This window comes from Scomber japonicus, chromosome 9 (assembly GCF_027409825.1).
Source record: "Scomber japonicus isolate fScoJap1 chromosome 9, fScoJap1.pri, whole genome shotgun sequence".
Taxonomy (NCBI): Eukaryota; Metazoa; Chordata; class Actinopteri; order Scombriformes; family Scombridae; genus Scomber; species Scomber japonicus.
In genome coordinates, this window is record NC_070586.1 from 33256032 (window position 1) to 33283686 (window position 27655).

Below are 27655 nucleotides of genomic sequence, written 5' to 3' on the forward strand. Positions count from 1 at the left end.
TGTAGGAAACGCAGCGCTGCCTCTCTCTCCTCACTCACTGTCAGATTACAGCTTTAATCCGAGGAGGAGGAGGAGGAGGAGGATACCCTGCCAGGACGCTGTTTGCATCTTGGAAGGACTCTCGGCTGTTTATGCATACCAAACGAACGCCACTTTACGTGCTGCTCTCTTTTTCTCTCCACAACAACCGGCCTGCACACAGAAGATGAACCGTCAGTCCGCTGCTGTCTCTGCCTGTCCGCCGACCTGCCGACACGCTAACATGTTAGCTGGCTAACTAGCTGAAAAAGAGTAACTAAATCGGATTAGCTGCGAACGGCTGCCTCCCTCTAGGTAATATCCAGCTTATTATGAGCTATACTTGACAACTATTACGCAGCAAAGTCGCCTTTTATTTATTTGCATTATTTTACATCTGTGTCAACATTATCTTTATTCGTTGCTGTGAATTATTTTGTTAGCATTAATGTTGCTGCGGGCTAGCTAGTCAAAACCTCAACAAGAGCAGGAGCTCCTTCGCCGGCTGACCTTTAGTGTTTGTTGGGGAGCAGAACACTGGTGCCTCCGACCCCAGCTAAGAGTCAGGACGGAGTTGACGGATGCGCTAGTTGTGGAAGAGAGCTGGTACGAGATTTGAAGCGATAAAAATAGTCTTCAGAGGAAGCAAAGATGTCAGGAAAGGATAAAGACAAACAGGAGAAACAGTCAACAACGGAGCGGCTCGTTAAAGGTGAGTGTTTTCTACAGTGTTACATGTTACATCCTTATAATACATGAAGTGAAAACAACCTGTAGCTTATGACAGTACACCTTCCTTTAAAACTCATGTGCAGCAAAGTGTATGCTGTTATTCTTGACTGAAACTGTTAAAAAAACATGTTTTTGTCCTTTTATTTTGAAAATGTAAACATACAACAATAGCCAAGGGGTTAGCTCCGGTTCTGAAAAGTGAAGTCAATACAGACTTGATTTAAACGTTTATTCTCTCTAATGGCCAGCAGAGGGCTACTCCACTGGCTCCAAAAAGAAGTCCGATAATATGGATTTCTATGAGAAAATGAGCCTACCTCTCACTTGATCTGTTACATCAGTAAACAGTTTCATAATGAGGTTATGGTCCCAGTCACTGCAGCCTAGTTTAAAGTCTTCTTCAATACATCAGGATGTTGGTTTTGTAAATTATTTTTGCATTTAGGATAAAATAGACGATAAAACAGCATATGTTGTAGGGCGTGGCTACATTGTGATAGACAAGTCACACTGGCAAGGTTGGTTGGGTAACATAACTATGGTGTAACCCCAGATTGAGAGTATAGGCATAGGTTTAGCTGTTGCTATGTCAGTGTGTTTTTAGTTAATGAAAGTTAATTGTATCATGTTGGTTGCCTACAAAAGTTTTGTCCAATGTTTAGTTGTACTAAGATCCTCTTCTAAGAAGTCGGTTGTTCAATTTTTCCAGTAAGTACATTGTGTTTTTCGCTAGTGTAAGTTAGCATTTTTACAGTTAACCATAGACTTTAAATGGATAGTGCTAACCTGGCTACTAGCTACCATTAGGGTCAGCTCCAGCCTCTCATACATAGTCACTTATGGCTCCAAAAACCCAAGATGGTCACAATACTAAACTTGAGGCATCAGAAAGTGAGTCTACAAACCAATGGGTGACATCATAGTGGCTGTGTCCATTATTTTTTAACATTCTATAACAATGACTCATTGGCCATAACCATTACTGAAACTGTTTATTTTTCTGCAGTGGAAAAAGAAAACCACTTTACTGTTTCTTGCAAGGAGTCAAGACACTTGCTAACAGCTCTTTTATGCTGCCTTAAAGTCTAACTTTGTACAAAGTAGTTTAATCCAGCCCCACCTCCAACAGTTACAACAGTAACATGCATCAAAGAGACCAAACCTTACATACATTATACTACATTATACTTTTTAATTAAATTCTTCTCTCACAGAACTGGTTCTTGTGACATGCTGCCTCACTGTAAGAAATCAAATGTTTTTATACTTGTTCTGGCTTTTCACTCAATGGTGGAGTGAAAACTCAACCGTCACAGAGAGGGGAAGGTGGACGGGGAGACATGGTATTGTTTCACTATGGAGAATAAAGGCACATATTGTAATACTAGTGTTGAATTCAGTCAGTATCATCAGTCTCTTGTTTGTCATTCTGATGAAAGTGACAGGAAAGGGTAACCAGGCTACCTTGGCAAAGCCAGCTGGCATACACCATTGACTTTACATAATTATGGATGACATGTCTCCACTTCCTACTGCTGTGCAAAAGTGAAGCCAAAATATCTCCTTTGTGGAAGCTGCCATCTTGCTTGTGTGCCGTCATCTGGAGCCTGCACAGTAGAGTTGGGGATCCAGTGGGACCCCCCCAGCCCTTGTACCATCTGATGGAAGTTTGAGAATAACTGTCACAGCTGTCAATCATGATGTCACACCTCCTTTTTATAACCATATATTCTAGTTAAAAACTAATTTATAATTTAATCATTGTGTGTATTCAACCATGGTTTAAACTGTAGAGGCGTCTACAACATCCACTTCTACCAGGAGATGTTCTTCCTCTGGTATTGTTTAGGATAAGACTTCATAAAGCCATCATAATGTGCCACCTCCAAGGCATAAAATCAAAGATGGGTCCTGTATCAGTGCTCAGTCTCCTTGACATTTAAGGGGTATTCCCACTCACTCACAGGAATACCCCAAGTCCGCTCAGGTTACCAGCAGGACTCGACTAGATGGATTCCTTCACACTGAGGTTCGCCGTGACTCACTGGACAGACAGGGACAACATTTGTCGTGCCTGCCCAAGACAGAATAAGCAGAGCCAAGTCTGAGGTAGCTCCCAACAGAGCAAAAACCCAACCCCACCACCACCACCCCCTTCCACACCACTACTACTAGTTCATGCCAACGCAGCCCACATCCCCGTCTGTCTACAAGGGCACTGGGAGAATGTCCTGCCAGGGGGACTGGAATGCTGAAGTGTGAGCCAGTAGGGAGAGGGTGAGTTAATTGTGGAAAGAATCTCCCCAGTGATGTTCCCAACATGGCCAGCCACATGGTGGAGAGAGAGAATAGGAACGCAATAGAGAAGAAGAGAGGAAGAAGAAATGTAGACGGGGGGGGGGGGTGAAGACAACTTTTTGCGTTTCGGGTCAGTCTTGTGTTTAAAAAGGTCAGACATTAGTCATTTTCCATGTCAGCCTTTTCGGTCGAACCGTGTCCATGTAGATATTGTTATAGAGCATTTTAGTGTCCACCTGTACATTTTGAAAATGATGACGTTAGATTATTAATATCATATAATAGTTTAAATTTTAATAATGTGGGCTCCACAAAGTCCATATCAGTGGTGAATGCTTCTAGTGTAACTGGTGGCTCTAAGAGGGCTTAACTGGTGCACTGCATGATAGAACGGCTGCTCTGGTTGTATAAGTCAACAGTTAAGCTCATTCACTGCGGTGTATTGCAGTTGACTTGGTAGGTCACTTGATCTTATGTTTTCTCAGGATGTGCGTGTGAATAAACCAGAGACCAATAGGAGCTCGGTGTACTCGCTGAAGACAAAACTTGGCTCCAATCATGTCAAACTTGATACAAATTCAGCTGGATCATCGCTGCGTGTCTAAAGATGATCCCGTGTGCCTGAAATCAAAATACATTTTTTCATTTAAAAAGAGGCCAGAGGGGGGAACACACTGCCCCCGCACCACATGACTGACTTGACAGGGACGAGAAATAAAGCCAAGGCTCGGCTATTTAGCTTGCGAGGGGTAATGGATTCACTGATAATTAGAGCAATCTGAAGTGGACTTCATGATTCACCCAGCACACAGTCCGCTCTATTCATCTCTACCACAGCCGCATCTTTTGTAATTCAATCCTCCCCCATTGTGTCCATTTTTTATTTATTTTTTCCTTCTTTGAAACAATAGTGAACATATTCCAGACGCCGGCTCGTATCACTGTCCAAAAACACATTACCCTCAGCAGGGGCAGGACGGCGGACAGAAGTGTCTTTGTTTTCTTGAGTCATTTGTTGTCATGCCAAACAAGCGTGGGTGTTGATGCAGTGCAGCAGCGGCACTGTCGGTTTTTTGAAGAGTTCATCAAACATTAATGCTAATTAGACCAGGCTGTGTCTAATAAGAAGACAGTCTCAAGGCAGTGGCAGCTTATTATTTTTACCACAACAATTTTCTTTGCTGTACTGGGGGAAAGCAAGTGTCTGTACACCTCGACTGGAATGTGTCATCATTATTATTATTATTATCATTATTGTTGTTGTCAGTATTATTGTGGGCCTTGGGGGGTGGTTCCTATTGAATGAGTAGGTGTGGGCATTGAGAGCAACCATTATCATCCAGCACGGGTAATTACTGCCAGCCTCCCGGCAAGCGCTCATAAATTCGGTAAGCGCGGCCGTTGCTTGAGATGTTTCATGCTCTATCTCATGTCCACGGTGTATCCACTGGGTGCTTTTGTACTTCACTGGTGCTCTTCCTCCAGTGCGACGAGGCTTTTAAGTAAACAGCCCCTGAATCTGGAAGCCCTTGCTAATAGAGGCTTTACCTAATCTGTTCTTAAGGCTCGTACCTCAGCTTACAGCCCTCTTCGTGGCCGTGCCTCGTAGGCCCGGGAGCACTTACTGTTTATTTATACCACAACCGGTCGACGCATTGACAAGCTTGTCCTCACCACCGGGTAGCCAAGATGGAGATGGAGCTCTAGCTTTTCCGCACTGCAGGCCTATACAGCGCTACGCTTTACCTTCATCCAGCCAAAAACAGCATAGTAGCAGCCTTTGCTTTATGTCACTGGCAGCAATACAGCTGATTTCTAAACTCTAATACGTTTTTTTTTCTTTTTTTCCCTTAAATGTTCCAGTCCAGTCCTGCCACACAATCCTGAGTAAGAAATACATCAGGCTACCTCTGCGTTCAGCCGGCCGCATCACTGATTAGCAAATGCACCCACACTAAAAAACTCATTAAGGCTTCTTTCATATTGCACTTTGATTTGCTCTGTGTGGGTGTGACAACATTCTCAGAATGCCTCGCTCCCTCCCTTCCCTTTTTTTCCCATCCTTTTTTTCTTGTTGATTACCACCAGCCACCGCTTATCACACAAGTAGTGCTGATCTCCACATGCTGATATAGGTGGTTATGTCACATTTGATGACACTGTGGGACACAGAGAGTGCACTGGCTTGTGGACTGGTTCGATGATATCAGGGATCTAGGATGAAATGCGCTTCACTTTCTTGGCTGTTTAAAGGCAGTCACATTATTAATGGTAATTTCTTTACAGTGTACAAGCACAGCTTACAGTCAATGTCGAAAAACCTGCTCGACAAGCATTTTAACCGCACACTAAATTGGTAGCATAATGTCCTCCGCTTTGTTGTTTGCCCGGCCTGTTATTAAGCAGAGCAGCTGTAATCCCCTTTTTACCTCACCATGGAAGTGAGAGGGCTTGGATCAGACTCTACTATTGTTTGGAATAAGTGCAGCTTAGTGTGCAACTGTCTGCTGCTGCAGTTTTTATGAACTGATGAAGCTGTTGCCAATACTACATGGATGATCTGGATTAGATTTGTTTCATAACGACAGAACAAAAAAAAAACATTTGGAACTAAAATTTGACACTTATTAGTGTTACATTTAATTATAAACTTTATTTCTATTTCTATGTCACCTTTCCAAACTGAGGTTACGTGCTTCACATTATACAAAAGCAATGGTCAAGCATAGATAGATAAAATTATACAATTAAGACTAAACAATTAAAAAGTATATATTTTTTTCTTTTATCTGATTGGTAACTCATTTTTTTCAGTTTTACTGCTGAATTTCTTCCAGTTTCAGCTCTGACACAAAGCTCTTGTATTTGAGAGGAAGGTCAGTGGTCTTGAACTGCAAGTATTATAAATTACACCCCCCACCCACCCACCAGGCCATACACACACACACACACACACACACACACACACACACACCAAATCTTAGGTTGTTATTTTTAGTAATTTATAAATAACCATTTAGATATGTTGGCAGCTGAATTTATATGGATTATGCCTTTTTAAGGCAAAATTCTGATTCTGCACAGCACAAAGTTGAATTTTAGCATTCATTCATACACTCTGGTATATTTCACTGCATTACTGTGAAATTTATATGAGATGTGATATGATTGACAATGCTTCCCGCACTACATCTAAGTCAGTTACTGTGAAAGGCATTGTCGTTTGTCGTGTGTTACTTCAGCTGCACCTGCTTTAAGCCACTGTCCCACCGCCCTGTCAGACGCCCATAACATCTGCGACTGGTTTCAGTTGCGTTTTGATCACGAAGCTCTCAGGTCTCAGCCTCAAAAGCATTGACCTTTTCTGTGACAACTGTAAAAGGATTGTGTAGGTGGTGCGGAGCAGATTACTGAGTGAGGGTCGGTCAGGCGGAGTGTGGAGGGCTTTTTAACCGTCTGTCTCACGCAGCTCATTGCAGCATACCAGTATAATGTAAGTGTATCCACCATCCTCCCTCATGTGCCAATAACTTCATCTCAGCTAAGTCGGCACAAATGTCACTTCTCATGATTACAACTTAAGCAAATGCATTGTGAGAGGCAGTACATTTCTCCTACTCTGCTTTTCTCTCAGGGGTCATATCTTCTTCTTATATTCCTGGTATGAAACCGGCATCTTCTTTTGCGCTCACACAATTCATCTAATTGTGTTGACATTTTCAATCTGACCACACTTGTTTGCAGATCGGCACGTTATTTGAAGCCTCTATCACACTTTCACAATTATAATCATCTCTAACCTGTTGAGGTTTTGCGTTTTTTTAATTCTTTTTTTTCCCTTGCAATGACTAAAATGTCCATAGGTAAATTGAGCGTCAGGGATTGAGTCCATGTAACTAAGATATATCAACGATCTGATACAATATAGTCTTTAAACTTTAAACTGAGTGAGTTGAAGTCTTGCATTAATAGCACGTTTTAATCCTGTCCAAACTTTTCATCGATAGTGTTTTTTTTTATTCTTTAACAGCTGTGCCATACCCTCCGCAACATAAGCTGACTGTTAAAGAGCTCTTCGAAGATGGCAAGCCCAACGCCGAGCTGCTCCGCAATCACCTCGTCAAGGAGGGCAGGGTGGAAGAGGACGTGGCTCTGAGGATCATCAACGACGGGGCCAACATCCTCCGTCAGGAGAAGTGCATGCTGGAAGTGGAGGCGCCTATCACAGGTACGATGCCCAGATGCCCACCAACATTATTTTCAAATCTGGGTTCAAGTCCCTTCTGAACTTCGGTCATCCACCTTTGCTGAAGTGTCTTTGAGCAAGACACTGAATTACTAACAGTATAAACATATAAAAAGCACATGTGTTCACCTACTTCCAAGGTACATGGACAAGGAAAGAAAGTCTGAAAAAAGCCAAAGCTCCTGCAACACTTGTAGTATAGGAGAACTTTATTCACAGACTAAGGCGTTTCGGGTGATAACATGCGTTTTAAATTGCAGAGTCATCAGAAGACCTTGATGAGGGCCGCAAGGCGAAAGGTCTTTGAATTTGAATTTGTCTATGAATAAAGTTCTCCTTTACTTCAAGTGATGGTTAGTCCAGTCCTTCCATTACCACTCAGTCTTGAAGTTTTAAAGGAGCAACTGTAGGATGCAAAACAAGTGAGTCATACCAAGACAGCATTAATAGTGTTGTGAAGGGGGGGGGGGGGGGGAGTAAACACCGCACCAACCTAGGCATTATTCCATTGCAGCACTGTCTCTGCACGCCGGCAGCTGCTGTATACCCAACTTCTGTGCCAGATCCAAAGGGCCTCCCAGGCTGTCAGAGTCAACTCAGGTCTCTCTCTCAGAAAAAATATCTGCTCACTTTTAGCTGACCTCTGCAAAAGCCTCGATCCAGCAGCCTCAGATCCAACCAGCTCTCATCATCCAGCTCCTAAATTTTTCTCACATCCAGCGAATCTGATAACCTGACACGCCAGATGGTTTGTTACAGAAAACCATCTGAGAAGTTGTCTCCAGAAGCTGTGCGGGAAAGGTCAGGCGCTTTCCAAAAAAAAACGTGACAGGTTATTGGATGAACATCTGTCTATCACGTCTTTCGCCGTCTTACTTTGTGAGGCAGCTGAATTTGCGAGATCATGCCAGAATCCTTATAGGACGCCAGTGGAAGCCCGATAAGATGGATTCTCGCAAGATCTTGCAAATGCAGCTGCCTTGCAAGGTAAGCAACTGACACAGCTCTTTTAGTTTTGGTACTATTCATTTTCTCTCCAAGCTTTCAGACTGCATAATTTCTCATTGAATACTTGCATCGATCTGCTAAAAGACACATTGAATTGGTGCAGCTTCTGCAATAATCAATATGAAACACTCTGAACATGAGTACTGAACATGAACATACAGCAACCTCTGCTGTATTCATGAACTGAAACAAGTACTTTCTTCCCACTCCTGCTGCCCTTGTCAGTATAACTTATATGATTTCTACTACTGTTAATGTGGGGGCAACGCTGTTCATAAGAAACATCAGTAAACACAATAAAACAGAAGTTGTTGATTCAATGTTTTGATGTTTGGTTTTATATCGTAATATGTATTAAATGTTACTCGAAAAGTTAGCCAACAACTTTAACTTTACTGGCGACCGCCATGTTCAACCACAACAACACATTACAGCCCAAAAAACCATACGCCCCTTCCAGGACCTTCACAATAAAAGCATTCCACTTTTCCCTAATACATGATTTCACACAGGCTGTTATTTGTCCAAATAGAATATATTACAATCAGTACAAAAATATGAATACAGTACGCAGTATTATAGTCTCTCATTTAAGAAATATTTAAAACATAGATGTGCTGTCTATATTTAACCTACGCTTACATTTACGCTTTGTTTTCTTAATAAATTATTTCATTAACAGTACTGCACAGTATCTCTAAAGTAAGACACTTTTTTTTAAGTAGGTGTATTCTTTGTTCCATGAGGATAACAGCTGTGTCGTTGTCTCTTGTCAGTATGTGGCGATGTCCACGGGCAGTTCTTTGACCTTATGAAGCTGTTTGAAGTGGGGGGGTCACCCAGCACCACACGGTATCTGTTCCTCGGTGACTACGTAGATCGAGGATACTTCAGTATTGAGGTAAGTTGTTGTTACTTTGCATCAATCATCTATAACACTTAAACAACCATCACTGTTATATGTTACAGTATATCGTTACGGCACCAGACGGGTTTGCTGTCTGTGTCTTATTTATAACTTTGGCTCCAGGTTTGAACTGTACTTCTGTCATAATTATACTGTAAACTGACATTTTCCTGTGTTGTTGGCTTCTGACACTCTGCTGCTTGTATCTCAGTGCATCTACATGTAAATTAACACTGTTGGTCGCAACTCTGATTTAAAAGGAGTGGATGTAATGAAGACGAATGTAACCTTAACTGGATGGTCATGAGTTTTCGTGAGGGTTAAGTGGACACCCTACCCCATGGTTACAATACTTTAAATGTACCACTTAGGAGATCCTTGACCAAATGGGTTTTTTTGCCATCTGAAATTCTACTTCAATGACAGCTCCAAAGGGCACATACTCATACACAGAGCAGTTAAAAATAAAGACAGCAGGTTTAGGACAGGGAGCTGCAGTCTGGCTGAACAAAGTGGACTCCGGTGGATTCAAGGTAGTTCCAATGGTGACCCAGTTTCATGGGGACAAAGGTACCAAAACATCCATAGAAAACTTTCAAATCACTCCTGCAGCATTATCCTTTTTTCCCCCCATCCCTCTGTTCTGGTATGTTCCAAACCATCACACTTAGACCTGTCACGATAGCTACTTTTGTTGGATGATATATTGTCTCAGAAATAATCGCAATAAACGATATTATCATCATTTGAAGATAATATTATTGCAAAATAATGCAGGGGTGGTGGGGGTTGGGGGGGATTGGAGAGTAGGCGCAACGCTTCTGTAAAAACACAGACTGCCATTATGGGCAGGGACAGAGTAATTTACCTTTAATTCCATATAAGAAGTGCTGCTCTGTATGATTCTTAACTGTCAAACATTAGCTTTAGCAAACCCAAGACAAATCATTGAAATCATCTTGTCTGCAAGTTTATTTGATAACTTTATCAGCATCTTCCCTGACTACACAGTTCCAGACACTGTGCCAGATAACATGAAACAGTCACGGAACCAGACGAGAAATGATGGAGTACCTTGTGGGAGTAGTGCGAATCCCAAGACTGTGATTTAATCTGAGTCACAGCATTAATGGTGTCTCCCCTCGTTTCATATGACTCATCACCAGTAATGTGCAGTCGCTCCTGTAATACATCAAAGATTTGATCAGATTTCAGCACTTGCTGTAAAGCATGAGGCTTTTACTGTTGCCCTGCACTGTGATAAGGTACAGAATTGGTGCAACAGGTAATTACTTACATTATGGTCTGCTTTATTGTCCGCCTTTTATTATGTTGGCTAGTTTGTTATGTGGAGATATGTGAAAACTGTTGGCTGTCAACAAGTCAGTACACTAAATCATTCTGACCACCCTGTGGATGCTTTTGATGGGCACAGCGTAGCACTTTCAGGTGGGTGAAATGTCACACATGAAAGGTAGAGACTGAAACAGAATAGAGAATGATAGACTGACCCCGCCTGAGGGAATGTGTCCACCAAAGACTTCAAAACACCACACTGGGATTGTTTTCTCATTTATTTTAGTAGATAAAATGAATGAGAAATGCTTTATAACACTTCAGACCCAAAGGAAGCAGCTGACCTATTCTCCACTTGAAAATAAGTTCAGCTTCTCTGAGGCTCTTATCAGGGTCACTCCTCCACCCACTGCTGCTGAAGCATAGCTGTTCTCAGAGAGGAGAGCCTAAAGTGTGCAGCTTACTGTCAACGCTGTGTCAGAACTAACAAGGAGTAACTAACTAAATAATAGCAGAATAAACGTGTGTGTGTGTGTGTGTGTGTGTGTGTGTGTGTGTGTGTGTGTGTGTGTGTGTGTGTGTGTGTGTGTGTGTGTGTGTGTGTGTGTGTGTGTGTGTACCTTAACATGTGAATAGCCTGTCTAGGTCATTTTTAGGCATCTGCTGGTGGGCTTTAATACTGTGCCTTAGAACAAAACACATAAGCAGTGTGGGCCTTGGTTGGTCAAACCAGCTCAGGTATATTTTAGCATTCACCAAGTGATATCCAGTAGGCCTGAACAATTAATCAAATATTTACTGAAATCTCCATATGGCCGACTGCAATTCAAATCAAAAGAGGCACAATGTTTCTAAAAGGTGAAAATAATGTCATATTCTACAGATGTTAGAAAACATCTGTTTGGTACTACCGAGCTCCACAAAAATCACACCATTGTCATTTTACTGTGTTTTTTAATGAGAATCAGAATAATGATGTAAAAATGATCACTCCCTCTAATATTTCAAATCATATTGCAATTGCAGTATCTGTCAAAATAATCACAATTATATATTTTATCAAAATCATTCAGCCCTAATGCTCAGTGCTACCAAACACTCATTCTGTGTCTATGTTGTGCTGTTTACCAAGGACATCCAAGTAGAGCTTCTGTTGTTATTTTCATTATAGATTAGTTGCTAAAATGTCAAAAAACAAATGAAAAATCCTAAGACGTGAAGTTTGCTATCACATAAAATAGATGATCAGAAAATCCTCAGAAATAACAAGCTGAAAGTTGATATAAGGTTTGACATTTTTGTGAGAAAATTACTTAAACAATGAAGCAATCATCAAAATAGTTCATTTTAATCAGTCATTTGTCTGTTTATCAGTTAATTGAGTAATTATTGCAGCCCATTCACACCAATGCTCATCTGTTATGTGACTGTCAGTATGAAATGTATAATGTAAAGGTCAGCCTTCCTACATATCAGATGCAGCAGCTTTGTCTGCATCGTCAATGTAAAGCCTCACACTCTCAGCTTATTGCCATTGCTGGCACGGCTGAAAAATTCTCCACATTTTACAGAAGGCCAAAGAGCTCCAGTAACACATAAGACAGATATAGGAAAATGGATATCAGGATGTGGTTACCTAGGTAACATAAAGAGTCACTGTAGCCTCTCGAAGTAGCGTATTACCGTTTCAGGCCAAGCAATTTGCCAAAGTCTAAATTCAGAGCATGTGAGCAATCTATTTCATTTCTCCAAGCTCTTCTTTATCTTCTCGGGCCAAATTTCTCTTTGATCCAAAAGAGTGTGTCTATGAATTAACCCCCTGCACATGTAAGGGACAGGCTGAAGTGTGTGCGTGTGCGTGTGTGTGTGTGTCTGGGCTCCAAGTGAAGGTAGTCAGTGTTCATGTCTGCCACACAAAGCTTTTGTGCCATTTTCCTTTTGTCTACCTCTCTCTCACCACTCTAGTCTCAAACACACAGAGTGGCTAGCTAAAAGAGAGCAGAGGGCTCTCATTAAAACCCATGTCAGCTTCCAGCCACTCCGATGCCACGTCCCCCCGCCCCCCACCCCCCCCTTTTCTTTTCTACCGCCTCCGCACATAAGAGATCAAGTCACACCGACAGCCCATTTACCTTACACTTCACTGTTCACCGTTCCTCCCAACAATGGAAGTGAAAAAAGACAAAAGTCCTCACTTCCCTTCTGTCTGTCTCTCTCTCTCTCTCTCTCTCTCTTTTTTTTTTAAATACAATGTCAGTTACATGAACGCAAGCCCACTGCTTCTGGTTACCTTGGCATCTTGTTCCAGCAACTTAATAGCAGGCTGTGGTGGACGCATGTGAAAAAGAGTGGGCTGAGAGTGGCAAGTGGCAGCTACTGAGCACTGAAGAGACAGCTAATTCATTTGGATTGTAAATTCTCCTCTGCTACTCGTACTGCTTTCTTTATCATTGTTATTATTATTATCATTATTATTATTATTATTATTAGTATTAGTATTATTGTTATTATTATTATGTTATTATACACAGCCTGAGGAAAACATCCTAAGCAGTTACCTGACTTGCATGCAGACCTCCAGACAGATTTCCATATGACAGGAATTGATTTAGTTTCATTATAATAATCACATGTGGACTGTCACTGCAGTGTGAAACAGAACAGGCAGATAGGACAACTGGTCTGGATCCATGTCTGACTAAAATATTAACAAACGGAGACAAGTGTGCATGTAACCAGGATTGCATTTAAGGACTCATCATTGACTGGCTTTATTTATTTGAGTCCAAAACCCAAATGTATTCAATTTAGTCTTATATATGACAAATAAATGTAGCAAATCCTCCCATTGGAGAATGTGGAACCAGCAAATGTTTGGCACTTTTGTTTGAAAGATAATAATAATGATAATAATAATGATGCATTTTATTTATAGAGGGCTTTTAACATTACTCAAAGAGCCTTACTGGAGCAAGACCATTAAAAACAATAAAACTGTTCAATACATCAATCAAAGATAACCAATTATCACAAAGGTTTCTGGTTAATATGGACAAAATCAAATATTATGATATTTTTTACCCAGGATTTTGATTCTTGGTGGGTCGATCAAGTCCAGCAGGTCTCACACTCTCTGTTAGTTTTGCTGTGTGCTGTGTGTGCGTGTGTGTATGTGTGTGTGTGTGTGTGTGGCAGGTTCATACAGTTTAACCACCACTCCTAATCCATTTGTTTTTTCCTTCATCTTCAAAGTTTTTACTTTGATTGGCTCCATTCTGCCTTTTATTCACTGAGATAAAAGGTTGTGCATGTACGTGTTGTGCATGACAAGACAAAAAAAAACAACAAACCACTCATCTCTGACTTTTCCTTCTCCTCCTTTCCTCCCCCTCTTCCCCCACATTGTCTTGTCCTCCCCCTCCTCCTCCCCCAGTGTGTTCTCTACCTCTGGTCGCTCAAGATCAACCACCCCAACACACTCTTCCTCCTGCGAGGGAACCACGAGTGCCGGCACCTCACAGAGTACTTCACCTTCAAACAGGAATGTAAGTGCAGCGCTTCTCTCAGCCGTACCAAGGCCGGTCTGATGTGCTCCCACACTGTCCGCACCACTTCACGGTGGCCTGCATCAATCAGGTTCCCCGCTTTTCAAAGCAATATACGGTATCAGAGTAGGCTTGGTACTCACAGCGTACATGCAGGATGTCTCTGGAACTCACTTTTTACAAGTTCAGTGATTGAATGAAGCATTAAAAACAAGTAATTTAAGAGATACAGTTTGTAGCTTTTGCAGGAACATGTGGACACGGTGAGATGACTTACCCCCCTCCCCTCCACCCGTCCTCCACTGATAGATTAACTGGCATCCCACAAGAAAAGTGTGTGTGTGGGTTCAGGATGTCCCGTTCATCAGCATCACACACTTTTTTTTCCCCTTTTCATGTTGAAGACAATGAACTGCTCGAGCATGGCATGCATCCAGGCATGCTGTCGATGCTTTGCACACACACACACACACACACACACACACACTCTCTCTCTCTCACGCTGTGATTTCAAATCTGTGACAGTCGAGTGTGTGTGTTTGTGAGAGTGTGTGTGTGAGAGAGAGTGTGTGAGTGTGAGAAGCAGGTGTGGAGGACATTAGTATGCAAACTAAAAAAACAAAGCAAAGACACAACCTCGCCAGCTGCAAATAGATGTCACTCACTACATCTCCCAGCACCCTCCACCCACATACCACCTCATCTGCGCACATACACACACACACGTACACAAACTGTAACACTTTTTATTGGTTTAGATGGTGATGGCTGTTGGGGGAAGGGTGTAATATTTTTTTATGCAATGAAAGCAGTCAGGAATGTGTGTATGTGAAGTAAATGGACATATAAAGTAATAGTGACAGGAAAAATACACACTGATAAACAGATTTCAGCTTATTTAAAGCGCTGGGTTTATATTGGATCATATTATCCCATTAATATGACTTGTTAGAATGCACGTGTCATCTAAAAAAACACACCATTTTAGAACAGATAATCCCATTTCACCTCACTCCAAACACTTCAACCCATTTCATTATCAGTTTAAACACTTTATTTAAAGCCCCATTCATTACCATGTATAGTAGCTACTAATAGATAAGATAAGATACACTGTAATGAGTGAATTTTGCTACACAGAGCTGCAGTCAACCCATATATGACAGTAGAAGACAGAATACACAATTAAAATAATTCATAACTGGCACTAATGTAAAAAGTATGGTTTATAATACATTATAATGTAGTTATAAGCATGTGTATATATAAAGACATGTTTAAGTCCTTATAATTATAACTTCTCCTATGAAGATATTTTATTATTTGAATATGTTACCATTCATTTTATGACAACTATCTGCTTACATTATATTACAGTGTATTAAAAACCATACTTTACCTTTTAATATACTGCTCATAATGCTAAATAGGGGGATTAAAGTGTTATAGGCTATAGATATTTTGTTGTTGGTGGATTCAGATTCAGCCAGCTTTATTTATCCCAGAAGGGCCATTCAGTTCATCAGCCTTCCCAGTCCACATAAATAAAAAAGTCAATCTAGCAACAGCATTCAAACATCAACATGCCACCGACAGCAGATCACAACCACAAGCCACAGAACACCCTCTGTCACCCCTCAGGTCACCCCCCCCCCCCTGCCCCCCCCTTTTTTTTCTTTTTTATATGTAGGCTTATTGAGGAGCCAGGTGATAACAATGGTGTCTGGATTCCAAAGTTACGGGCGTGAAATCATTCTGTCACCAAAGTCTTAATTCCCATATCTACACACCAAGCTGTCCTGGCTTTGTCCCGGCTGCTCATGCCTTATAAGGAGATGACTTCCTGCTGCCTTAATCTGACCTGCGGTGTTGTGCAAGTGACACTGCAGCAACTGCCTGGAAACTGTATCATCAGCTCTCACCATTGGCAACAGAGCACTATGTCAGAGCTTGGATGATAAGCAGTCTCAAGTGATATTTATCAATTTGTGTAATTATTTTGTCAAAGAACAAGTTTTCAGCACAGATTATTTTTATTATCAAGATCTACACACTAATAATGTATGACATCATGTATTTGTGTGTGCTGCAGGTAAAATAAAATACTCTGAACGGGTGTATGACTCCTGTATGGAGGCCTTTGACTGCCTGCCCCTCGCCGCCCTTCTCAACCAACAGTTCCTGTGCGTACACGGCGGTCTCTCACCAGAAATCAACTGCCTAGACGACATAAGGAAAGTAAGCAACCGATCAGCGGCACACGAAGGGAATAGTAGGAGAATATAAGAGTGTAGATTTTATATCGGCGTTTGTGTTTGTGTGTTTCTGCGCTCCACAGTTAGACAGGTTTAAAGAGCCTCCAGCATTCGGGCCGATGTGCGACCTGATTTGGGCCGACCCCGGCGAGGACTACGGCAGTGAAAAGACAACCGAACATTTCAACCACAACTCAGTCCGAGGCTGCTCCTACTTCTTCAGGTATCAGATGAAGCAGCTTCACTTTCACTTTACACTACACACGCACCACTGCAAAATTCTCCAAACTGATGCAAATGCAACACTTTATTCTAACAGAAACAACACTTTTTTTCACTCTGCACTGCTTTGTAAATAGGCTGCTGCACCTCACAGGTTAATGGAGACAGCTATTCTTTTTTTTTTTTTGTAGGTCAAACAGCTTAATGAGGCACTTTTTAAAAAAAGTGTCCTCTCCTTTCAAAACAGGTTAACAGATAAAAACAGCTGGTTCAAAATAGGTTAACACATTCAAATTTATCTTTGCAAAATAGGTTAACAGATACAAACAGCTCAGTTCAGAGCAGGTGAAATGAAAGTGGGATCAGAAGTGTTGGTGCAGCAGACAGCATCACAGCAGGTCTGCAGATACAAACTGCTCATTCAGAACCAGATGAGTAGATGAAGTAGATGAGTGTCATAAAGCAGGATAGCACCTGAATGGGCAAGCATAGCAACATGGACAGTTTTATTTCTTTCTTCATAAAAGTTGCACACTATATGGCAGAGATTTTTTATACCCTTTGCCATAAAACAGGTATATGTTTTTCCTTTCCTTTTCCCTAGAATAAAGAATACATTTAATTATTGTAAGTGCTACTTGATACCAGACTTAATGTCCTTAGCGATAGGCATTCATTTGCTACAAAACCCCCTTAGAATAAGTGAACATACTGTATGACTTTCACAATAAATGGCTAACAGCCTCGAGGCATCATTTGACCTCCCTCTGCTGCTCATGTGACACTCTCTGCTGGACAGGCACCACTGGTTGGTCTCAGTCTCAAAGTCTGCAGGAATTCAAATCATTTTCACTTCTTCTTCAATTAGGCTCAACTGCAACATACAAAATCTGTTCATAATGTTCATTATTAGCACAACAAGCTCTGTAGGGCTGTGTAAAAACATGCCGACTGTGGATGGATTAAGATTATGTTCTGCTTGTTAAACTGTGATGTCTCATTTAGATGCAGATTTTGTCACACCAAATAAGCTAAAAACATTCTCTGTTGTGCTGCGGTCTGTTCTCTAGAGTAACACTTCATCTGCTGCTGTGTGTGTGTGTGTGTGTGTGTGAGCATTTGGAGCTCAGCCCTGCGCTCCTGCTAACAGAGATGCAGACACACAGCAGATGATATAAAGGCAAAAATCCCCCATTCAGAACCTGGTTTCAGGTGAAGTCTCCCTATCTACAGTCAAGACTCCACATATCAGCTGCAGATCTATTATTATTTACTTATTCATTGGGCAATAATATACAAGTTACACTCTGTTTGACTTTTATCTGATCTCCTACACTGCTGTGAAATTGATTTTAAATGCTTAAATGTCAGAAAGCACTCATCTGAGTCTGGTGTAGATCGAATGAACTCTAGATGGCCGCATTATTTCTTTTCTTTTTTAATTTTTAATTTTATTCTGAGCATGGATAAGTGGAGCAAGGAATGAAGGAGGGATGGTTAAAAAAAGAAAAAAAACCCTGGTAGCTTCATGCAGTTGAGCTGGTCTGCTCTCTCGCCTGCTTCCCTCTGCTTTGGCTGTAGTCTTCGGCTTCTGGAGAGACGGAGAGAGCTCATAAATACCACAGCTCTGGCTCTGCAGTCTCAACATCTTTAAAAACGCCCTAGCTCAACACGCCAGAGGGCACGACACGCTAGAAAATAAATATGAAAATATTTCCATAATCGAGCAACAGTCAGTGAAACGCGTGAGTCGGCAGCCTTTTTCTTGTTTTAGTCTTAAGTTTGGAATAAGTCGTGAGTTTCATTCTTTGTTTCTCTTTGTTTTGCAGTTACTCAGCAGTCTGCGACTTTTTGGTAAATAATAACTTGCTGTCGGTAATAAGAGCCCATGAAGCGCAGGATGCAGGGTAAGTAGGCTGACTGTGTTCTCATACATTTCCAGCATGTTCTATATAATATCATAAATGTGTCTAATGAGTCTTTCTGCTTCTGTGTCAACAGGTATCGGATGTACAGAAAAAGCCAGACGACAGGCTTCCCTTCATTAATCACAATCTTCTCAGCTCCTAATTACTTAGACGTCTACAACAACAAAGGTATTTCTTTTTTTTCTTTTTGTGCTTCTACTTTTCTGGCTCGTCAGTCGTTTAACTTCTCCTCCTCTCCTAGCTGCTGTATTAAAATACGAGAACAATGTGATGAACATCCGACAGTTCAACTGCTCCCCCCACCCTTACTGGCTGCCCAACTTTATGGATGTCTTCACATGGTCTTTGCCTTTTGTTGGAGAGAAAGGTATGTTATTACTGAATGGAGGAAATGTGAAAAGCAAGCCATAAATAAAACCTTTATTATCCACTGTTGTTGCCTTTCTGGAGGCTGACCCAGAAACTGACTGCACATTTTTTTCCCCCCTCTCTATTAAATCATGTAATGGGGTGAATTTTCAGATGGGGCCCGTTTACAGTAAATAATGCTTTTCATCTGCAGCTATAACTAAACACAGCTGGTAGAATTTTAACAACGGATAATAAAAATGAACAAATTACACAATAAAATGCTTCTCTTTATTTATTTATCTCGCAGGAGTACAGCAGGTTTTGTTTTTTGTTTTTTTAAATCATAGATTATGTGTGTTTGTTTGCAGGTGTTGGTCTGTTTACTAAATTTGAAGAGTGTGTCAATTCCTCAGAAACCTCCACATGTGACACAGGAAGCGTCAACAGCAGCATAAAAAAAACTAAAGTTCACATTATCGAGCAAAGTATTTGTTGTTTGTTACCATAGTTTTGACATTTGTGGGACTTTCCTCTGTTGGTTCTGTAGCTTCCCATTGCACCTCAGGAAATAAAGTTAATATCTGTAGATGTAAACATGTACAGTTAGTTGATGGAGGAGTTCTGCTTTAGGTTGAAAAAAAAAATCCGAAGGGAGGTCAGGCAGCATTACAGAAAACCTGCCTGAAACATGACTAATAAATTCTGTAACTTCTGTCTCCTCCACAGTGACGGAGATGCTGGTGAATGTACTGAACATTTGCTCCGATGATGAGCTCATGTCAGAGGGAGACGACCTCTATGAAGGTAAAGCTGAAAGAGCAACATCAGAGGATACATGCACTTGAGAATTCACCCTGCAGTCTTCCATAGACCTGTCATGATAACTACTTTTGTTGAATGATATATTGTCTCAGAAATAATCGCGATAAACAATATTATTGTAATACTATATATTATATAATAATTAAAGGGGGGCGCGGGTTGGGATTGGAGAGTGCCATTAGGGTTGGGGACAGAGTTATTTACCTTTAATTCTTCTACAGTCTCCACTCAGGACGTACACAGTGAGGAATGGAGGACACTACTTGTTTAGCAAATGTGACATGAATAGCCTCTTAGCTGCTAATGTGAAGTGTGGTAATACTGAAGTAAAAAATGATCAAGGTCATGTCCATGTATTATACAATAAGTCCATATATAGACATGATGATGGTGATAGTTACGCTGGCACAGACTGCATGGTACATTTTGTCAGGTGATCAGTAATGAGAATTCTGAGCTAGAACTGATCTTGTTTGACATTCAGGTTTTCAGAGAGAATCTAATCGTACAATGATGAAAATGGTGAAAGATTTTATATTTTGAATTGTACGAGTCCTGACACACACTGGATGACATAGAAAGCTGGCAGCTGTATGTATTTTAGGTGATTTGGAGGCATTTGTAGGCACTTCATCACAGCTCTGTCCCACATGTCTGATGTTGATGTGGGAGTTCTGCTAAGCTTTGAAAACGCACCATTAACCTCGCAGTTTATCCATCAAATGCATCATTTCCTTTGTCTTTCTTTTCTTCCCACAAATATCTTATATCACATATTGTTCATGTTTGAACAGAAAGAGCTAAAACAAAGAAAAGAAATTCTACTAGTACTGAGAGTGGTGTTCTGTGTCTTAACTTCCATTGTGGACTGGTTTCAGGTGGCAGCTCAGCGATGCGTAAGGAAGTCATCAGGAACAAGATTCGTGCTGTGGGGAAAATGGCCCGAGTCTTCTCAGTCCTCAGGTTAATGCTCCTTAATGCTTTCCCTTTGATGTTCCTCCTCCTTTCTCTCTCCACAAATGCTTCTTAACATGAATATAGGGTCAGAATTACCACACTGAGTCTCAGGTCACTATAGTGGCAGGGAGGACAGCAGAGTGAAAGTGAAATAAATGGGAGTCAGATGAGCGCACAATGGAGTTGTGTTTGAAAACACAGTGTTGCCCCGCAAGGATTAATGAGCTGGCACAGGATGAGTCACGATGCACCTAGACTGCATAATGACATTAGACATTATTCCAGATTAATGCTGCTACTGGCTTGTCGCACTGCTGCCAGCTAGCAGAACGGAGAGCAGCCTGTCTTTCACACCGGTGCATATGGGTCAACGGCTTAAAAGGGCTTTTCATGAAAAGTGAAATAAAAAAAAAGAAAAAGTAAAATCCAAATGTTAATTGGCTCGATATATGTACTCATAAATCCTTGACAGGTCTGACTCATTCTTTTGAAATACATTTTAAAAACCATGTCTCATTTTGATTGAATATATAACAAGAAAATGTGAGCGTGTCCATATAAAAGTGTGCTGACACTTGAACCTAATGCATAAAAATAATGCTTCAGCTGCTAAAATTGACTCAAGTTGACCCACTTTAAGAACCAGGACACACTTTAGCAGCTGACTGGAGGCAGTTTAGAGCTGACAGTCCATCACTGTCCACGGAGCAGACACAGAGCGGGCACAGGTTACATATCTAATGACGACCGAACCCCTTAGTTACAGAACGACTTTGTAAAAAACCACCAGGTGCGAGTGTCATGCCGCTCGCTTAAATGTAATCCACGTATATGTGTGTGTGTGTTTTTCTTTGGGGAGCAGGGAGGAAAGTGAGAGCGTGTTAACACTCAAAGGCCTCACCCCAACTGGAACTCTTCCTGTGGGAGTGCTGTCAGGCGGAAAGCAGACCTTACAGACCGGTAAGTGCATCTTATCCTCAGTAACGCCCTGTTCCTTTTTGATTCTTCTTCACTAGCTGCCATTTAGCAACACCCTAAAACCCTCTAAGGACATTTCCTCACCCCTTGTCATCAAGCTTGTCATCAAACTCAGAGTATGTGCAGTGAGAAAGCCTTTTATTTTAGTCTTCATGGCGAGAGGTGGTGTTACATGATCTATTGCTCCTACGGGTGCTTTAATACAGAAAAGGCTCTAGGGAACTGAAAAGCATTAACACTCTTCTTTTTCTGCATCACCCTCTAATGAAAGATACATGCATACAGATACAGTGTTCACATTATAGCATCCACTTTTGTTAAGTGATGGACATATGGAACCAGTTCTTCCTCCTGCTGCTCTTTTATATCAAATAACACACACAAAAAAGCTATCTCAAGGCACTTTTCACATAGAGCCGGTCTAGACCGTACTGTAATTTAATTTACAGAGACCCAACATTCCCCTGTGAGCAGCAGTTGGCCACAGAGGCAAGGAATAACTCCCCTTTAATGGGAAGAAACCTCAAGCAGAAGCGGGCTCTACGTGGGTGGTCATCTGCCTTGACTGGTTGGGTTGACGGCATAGGTGTGGAGAACATAACTGTCTATAGTAGTGGACTGTCCACCAAGTATAGATGACTTACATTCCTTATTCTTGAAAATAGGTTGCCAAATGTCTAATAAAAAGGGCCATTTCCTTTCAGTGCACCTCTAGTTGTGTTTGATAGCAGAGGGTGTGCACATCTTTAAAAAATTGAAGTATCATGTAATGACAGTCCTTCAGTAAATTAGCAGGATCTCCTTTTAGTGACTCACAAGCCTTTACCAGTTCATAACTAATACAGAGAAAACTCCATTACAGAAAAAAACAATATCACAGTTTCATCACTGATATTACCTTCAAATACTTCCTGATGCAGCCACAGCTCCTGTATCTGTGGATCCATCAACACTTCCGCTTCGAGCTAAATTATTTGCATGTCCAAATTATTCCGTAATGGGTCGTGTGCCTGCAGATTTTTGTTCCAACCAATCAAGAGCACACAATTCGATCAATCAGCTGTCTCAATAGATCAGTTGGTGTGCTCCTGCTTGGTGGGAATGAAAACCTGCAGGCACATGACCCTTTATGGAATAGTTTGGACATGCCTGTTACAGAGGATCAAACATTCAAAGACTGCTGTCAGTCAGTAGCTCCATCAGTGTTGGTTGAACTCGAGCTGTTTCTCCTGGTGTCCACTTCAGAAGATTAGTTTTCCCATCCTGCCTGTCCCTTTGATGGGTTCTACATCAATGCCATCATGTCCACCACATGAAACACCGTCTAGACTTTGACTCAAGCTTTCCAGCAGAAAGTTTTGGTGCCGCGCTGTGGGCTGGTCTGTCCGCCCGTCACCTGGAAGCGGCTCATACTGGCCCTTTTGATCTAAAGGTCAGTGCCTGGGCTCGTCCGCCAGAGGACATGCTGGGAGTCACGCTTTGCCACGGTGGAGGCTTACAGAAGTTTCAGGGAAATCGAAGGACAAACCACATGTCGTGACCTTTAGGAGAATGTCATTGTCCACATCCGCTCCCACAGCCTCAGCTTTTAGATCTGCTAGGTGGCTTCAAACAAAGGCAGGGCGAGCAATTGCATATTTTCGTCGGTTCTCCTTAATTCTAAACTCTAAACTTACTGACATTTTGGACATGAATACCAGCTCCCTCTGAGAGTATCACTAAATGAGATTAAACGCCCAACCCATGCTTCTTTCTAAGGACATTAAAAGAGGGATTCTAGTTTAGTTTTTTTAGTTTAGGTTCACCTCGCGATTGTCATGAGGAAACAAAAATAACAGCCACTGTGACGACTATCCAGAGTTGTGCAATCCTATCTCTGAGTGGCAGCGTTGAGTTGTCTGATAAGCCTTCAAACTCGTACATCTGGTACTCAAACAAGAACACTTTGGATCGTATTTCATGTCTGTACTCAAAGCAACACACCCAAACCAATGCACCCCATCTCCTTGACACCCACTAAAATCAGTCCTTAAAGATTCAGGACAAGCGTGGCGACAACCTAACTCCCGAGTGTCACCAATAACAAAGTACCTCCATAATACAGAGCTAAAGATGATAAAGTGTTCTTGGGTACAATTCAGTATCTGCAGGTCTCATTCATCTCGAAAGCACGACCATTTCTTTGACAAATTATCCTCACTTCAAGCCTCAGATGAATGTCTTCATTTAGTCATTCATACTGCTTGCACATCCAAGAAATGTTGTTTGTGTCATCAGAGCATTTATATGACGAGTCCTCAAATGTCAAACATCCATTTTTAGAGGAGAAATAATCATGTAAAGTTCACCACTGAGTATTTTTAAATTCCTTCTCAGTTATGTTTATATCTCATTATTGATTGAAGCAGTTTGTGAGTTAATGAGATGTGTGTTTGTCGGAATGAACATCTGACTCCAGCTCTGCCTTCACGTAAGACTGCACTGTACAAACGAGTCGTCCAGCCTGGCCATTGTTGCACATCTCTCGCACCCGGTCTTAGACTCTTAGTGCTCAGCCAAATCCCCCCTTAGCTCTCCACACCTAAGTCCTCGTGACCCTTTAACACCAGCACCATCTTAAATCTCCCAACAGGCTCTCTCTCTAACCCCCCCCCCCCACACACACACATACACACACACACACACACACACTAACATGTTTCGATGAAGTTTTTTTTACAGCTTCTGTTTACTTTTTGTGCATACATAATGACTGTGCCACGGGTGGTGGCCTATATTCTGCCATCTGTTTTCCCCTGTTTATTACACCGGAGCTTCAAATTTGATATTACTGTTGTATTTGCTGTCTCTGGCTGCATTTGACGACTACCTTTTTCCCCCCCTCCTTCCCTCAACTCCCATTTAACATAGCCACCATTGAGGCAGCTAAACAACAAGGTACGAATAGCTGTGTGGTTCAAATCTCATGTGTTTCTTTTCTTGTGTGTAGTTCATCCTTTTAAAAACAAACAAAAAACAAAACAATCCCCCAGTCTTTAAATACTTATTTCTTGGTTTTATAGTTTTGTAGTGTCCCCCACTGTGTTTTCTATCACCAATTATTGTGTTACTCTTTATCATTTTATTGTCGGTTGCTCTTGCATTATCAGCATCTGTCGTTCACAGGATGGCAGTTAATCAATAAAATAATAATACAATAATAATAAAAATAAAAACTAGCACATGATTTGCAGTAAATAGGTGATATGTTATGAAAGACAGCCTATAAAAATGTGTTTTGAAAATAATAGTATACTAATTTATCTGGTTGTGCAGCTTGAGTTAAATCAGGCTTGGTAGAATTAGAATAGTAACGCATCTGCTTCAAAAAGGCTATTTATGATACAATATACCATATATAAATTAGGTTTAGGACTTGGTTTGTCCCTTTTTGACCAGAAGCTCCTAGCTGTGGTTACATGAGCTTTTCTTGTGTGGCTCCCCACACAGAGAAAAGCCTGCTAAGACCTGGTTATGTTAAGACCAGGGACATCCCTCCCCAGGATATTTTCAGAAGCTAATCCTGTTACACCATTTGGCTGTTGCTACATTGTCTGTAACAACCCCTCCATCCACTCCTCGGGTGACGGTGGCAGTATATGGTTCAAAAGACTATCAGTTATTTTATAAAACACACTCAACTGTTTAAATTTAGTCCTAGTGACGTTGGTGAACACATCAACAGATGGGGTTTACCTTCACACACAGAGCGAAGGTTAAAACAGTGGTTCCCAACCTTTTTCATCAAATGTACCCCCACATCATATGAGCGCAATTACCTCTTCATAAACCCCACGCTATCTTCCAGAGTTATTCATTTACATGCCATACAAATATATATATTGTAATATTTTTCACAAGTTCGAACTAAATGTTTTATTTTGCATTAATATTAATACCAGTTGGAGTTGCAAGACGGTTTAAACTAACTACTAACTACTACTGTATTTAATATTTTTAACTGTCTGTCCCAACTATATATACTATATACTATATACTATATATCCATTACTTTTAGCTTATTATTTCAGCTGTTTAGCCATCATTTTAAGCTAATCATTTCCACTTATTATTAGCTATTTAAATTGTTTAACCATTACCTTTAGCTACTTTTAGTTAATTATTTGAAACATTTGTGCCACCCTTACACAGCACTTATAGCAAATTATTTGAACTGTTTAAAGTGTATGTGTGTGTTATATTGTTTAGCCATTAGCTATAGTTAATTATTTGAGCTCTTGCTTTAGCCATTGTAACTGTTTATCCAGTACTCATAGCTAATTGCTTGAATTGTTAAGTCATTATTTTTAGCTAATTATTTGAGCTATTGCTTTAGCTATTTTAGCTGTTTATCCTGGCCAACTGCTGAAATTGTGAAGTCATTATTTTTAGCTAATTATTTCAGATGTTCACTCATTATCTTTAGCTTGTTTTTGAACAATTTTTAGCTAGCTGTTTCAAATGTTTATCCATTACATTACATACATAATGTAATGACATATACAGCTGTTTATAAATGCTATTATCCTTTTATCTAGCTATTTAAACTATTTACTACTCCAAGCTAACTATTTCAACTTCTCTGCTCACTTTTTAGCTAGTTCTCTTGCACTGTCAATTATAGTGACTTTTAACTGACTCACATTCAGTGTTGCTTATTAATTATTGTCACACCAATTTTAAATTCTTTAATGTTCTAAAAGCTGTCTTCTAAATATTAATATGTGGATATAAATGTGGATATATTTCTTTGATCATTCATAATTTCTACACCTTGTACTGTATGTATAAACATCTGGTTGGGAATCACTGATTTAAAGTTTGGTTCATTCAAAGGCACACAAGAGCTTCATTGTCACAGATATCTGGTTGTGCAAGAGTAACCTTGAGGAACTTTTTAGTATGGCTGTAAATCCACCTTTTAAACTTTCACCTCAGAGTTTTCATTTCCTGTTTACCTTGATAACTTAAATGACTCAAGAATATGTGTGAACAAATCCCTTACAAGTTTGCTTTTCGTTTGCACACGTTTTCTGTCTGGTTTCCTTGGCGGTTTCGGGACGTTTACCGTAAGTCTACAAAAAAGTGTGAGGTGTTTTTTATTGTTGTAGCTTGTCCCACTGGTGTTTGACCACTAGCAGTCATTGTTTACCTGTGCATGTGTTGTATTCACTGGTCATCTGTACTGTGCTAGGCTAATACTGTGTTTTGTGCTTATCAATTACAATTCCACAAGGAATCCAGTTTGATTGAGGTTAAAAAAAGCTAAAGAACATTGTTTACAGCAGATATTTGCAGCAGCAGAAGTAGGATATTAGAGTTTTCAGCTTTTGGTAATTTTTCCTTTCTGTCCTTCAGCCATTCAAGGCTTTTCTCCCACGAGGAAGATTCGCAACTTCGAGGAGGCACGTGGCCTGGACCGGATAAACGAGAGGATGCCGCCCCGCAAAGATGGCAAGCAGCCAGACGGCACCACGACCAACACCAACACCCCCAACAAGAATGGCACTGATGGATAGGCAACAGAAACACCACCTTCCCTCCATCTTCACACAACCCACACCCCCCTGACTCATATCTCCCAACCTTTCTGTCACTTTCTCTCTTTCTCTGTCTGTCTCCTCTCTCCTCCACTGAAACTGCCTGTCCATCTTCTGCTCACCCACAGTCAGGGCGGGAAAAGGAAGTGGACACATCGTTAAGATAAAAACAAAAGGAGGCCACAGAACTGGGAAAACACTTTCAGCTGCTGGAAAGAAAGAAAAAAAAAACATATGATGTGATAATCCAGGGGGAATAAATCTTATCTTATTTATTAAAGGAATTATATTAGATATATTGTGTAATAGCAGCAAATCATTGAATAAAGACATTTTGCAGTTGTTCAAATGTATACTGTACACTGAAGTCCTAACTTATACATGTCAAACTTATAAAAAAAAAAGAAAGAAGAATTTTATAAATTTGAGTTGATACAAATAGATGAAGCCCTTGTTATCCAGGATTTTAGTCACTAAGTTTTTTGTTTTTTTTATTGTGCTCTGTGTTTGGTA

General features: G+C 40.8%; 1 protein-coding gene across 3 annotated transcripts; it reads left to right on the forward strand.

Annotated features, from left to right (window-relative positions):
- ppp3cca (protein phosphatase 3, catalytic subunit, gamma isozyme, a) lies at window positions 1-27655 on the forward strand. 3 transcript variants are annotated; one of them, XM_053326229.1, is made up of 15 exons: window positions 1-333; window positions 462-730; window positions 7079-7276; window positions 9079-9203; window positions 13939-14050; window positions 16143-16288; window positions 16389-16528; window positions 18357-18434; window positions 18529-18623; window positions 18697-18822; window positions 19533-19610; window positions 20507-20591; window positions 21448-21545; window positions 24474-24500; window positions 26970-27655. In XM_053326229.1, exons 2-15 carry the CDS (start codon window positions 670-672, stop codon window positions 27119-27121), a joined length of 1521 nt encoding a protein of 506 aa, XP_053182204.1. In that variant the 5' UTR covers window positions 1-333; window positions 462-669; the 3' UTR covers window positions 27122-27655. The 3 variants fall into 3 exon arrangements, with proteins under 3 accessions (XP_053182204.1, XP_053182203.1, XP_053182205.1); XM_053326228.1 differs by having other exon boundaries at window positions 1-730; XM_053326230.1 differs by lacking the exon at window positions 24474-24500 and having other exon boundaries at window positions 1-730; window positions 26961-27655.

Coding starts and splice junctions, on each gene's coding strand:
- ppp3cca (XM_053326228.1), top strand. CDS start 670: ATGTCAGGAAAGGATAAAGACAAACAGGAGAAACAGTCAACAACGGAG. Junction 7,277..9,078: donor AGTGGAGGCGCCTATCACAG/GTACGATGCCCA, acceptor GTCTCTTGTCAG/TATGTGGCGATGTCCACGGG. Junction 18,435..18,528: donor CATGAAGCGCAGGATGCAGG/GTAAGTAGGCTG, acceptor CTGTGTCAACAG/GTATCGGATGTACAGAAAAA.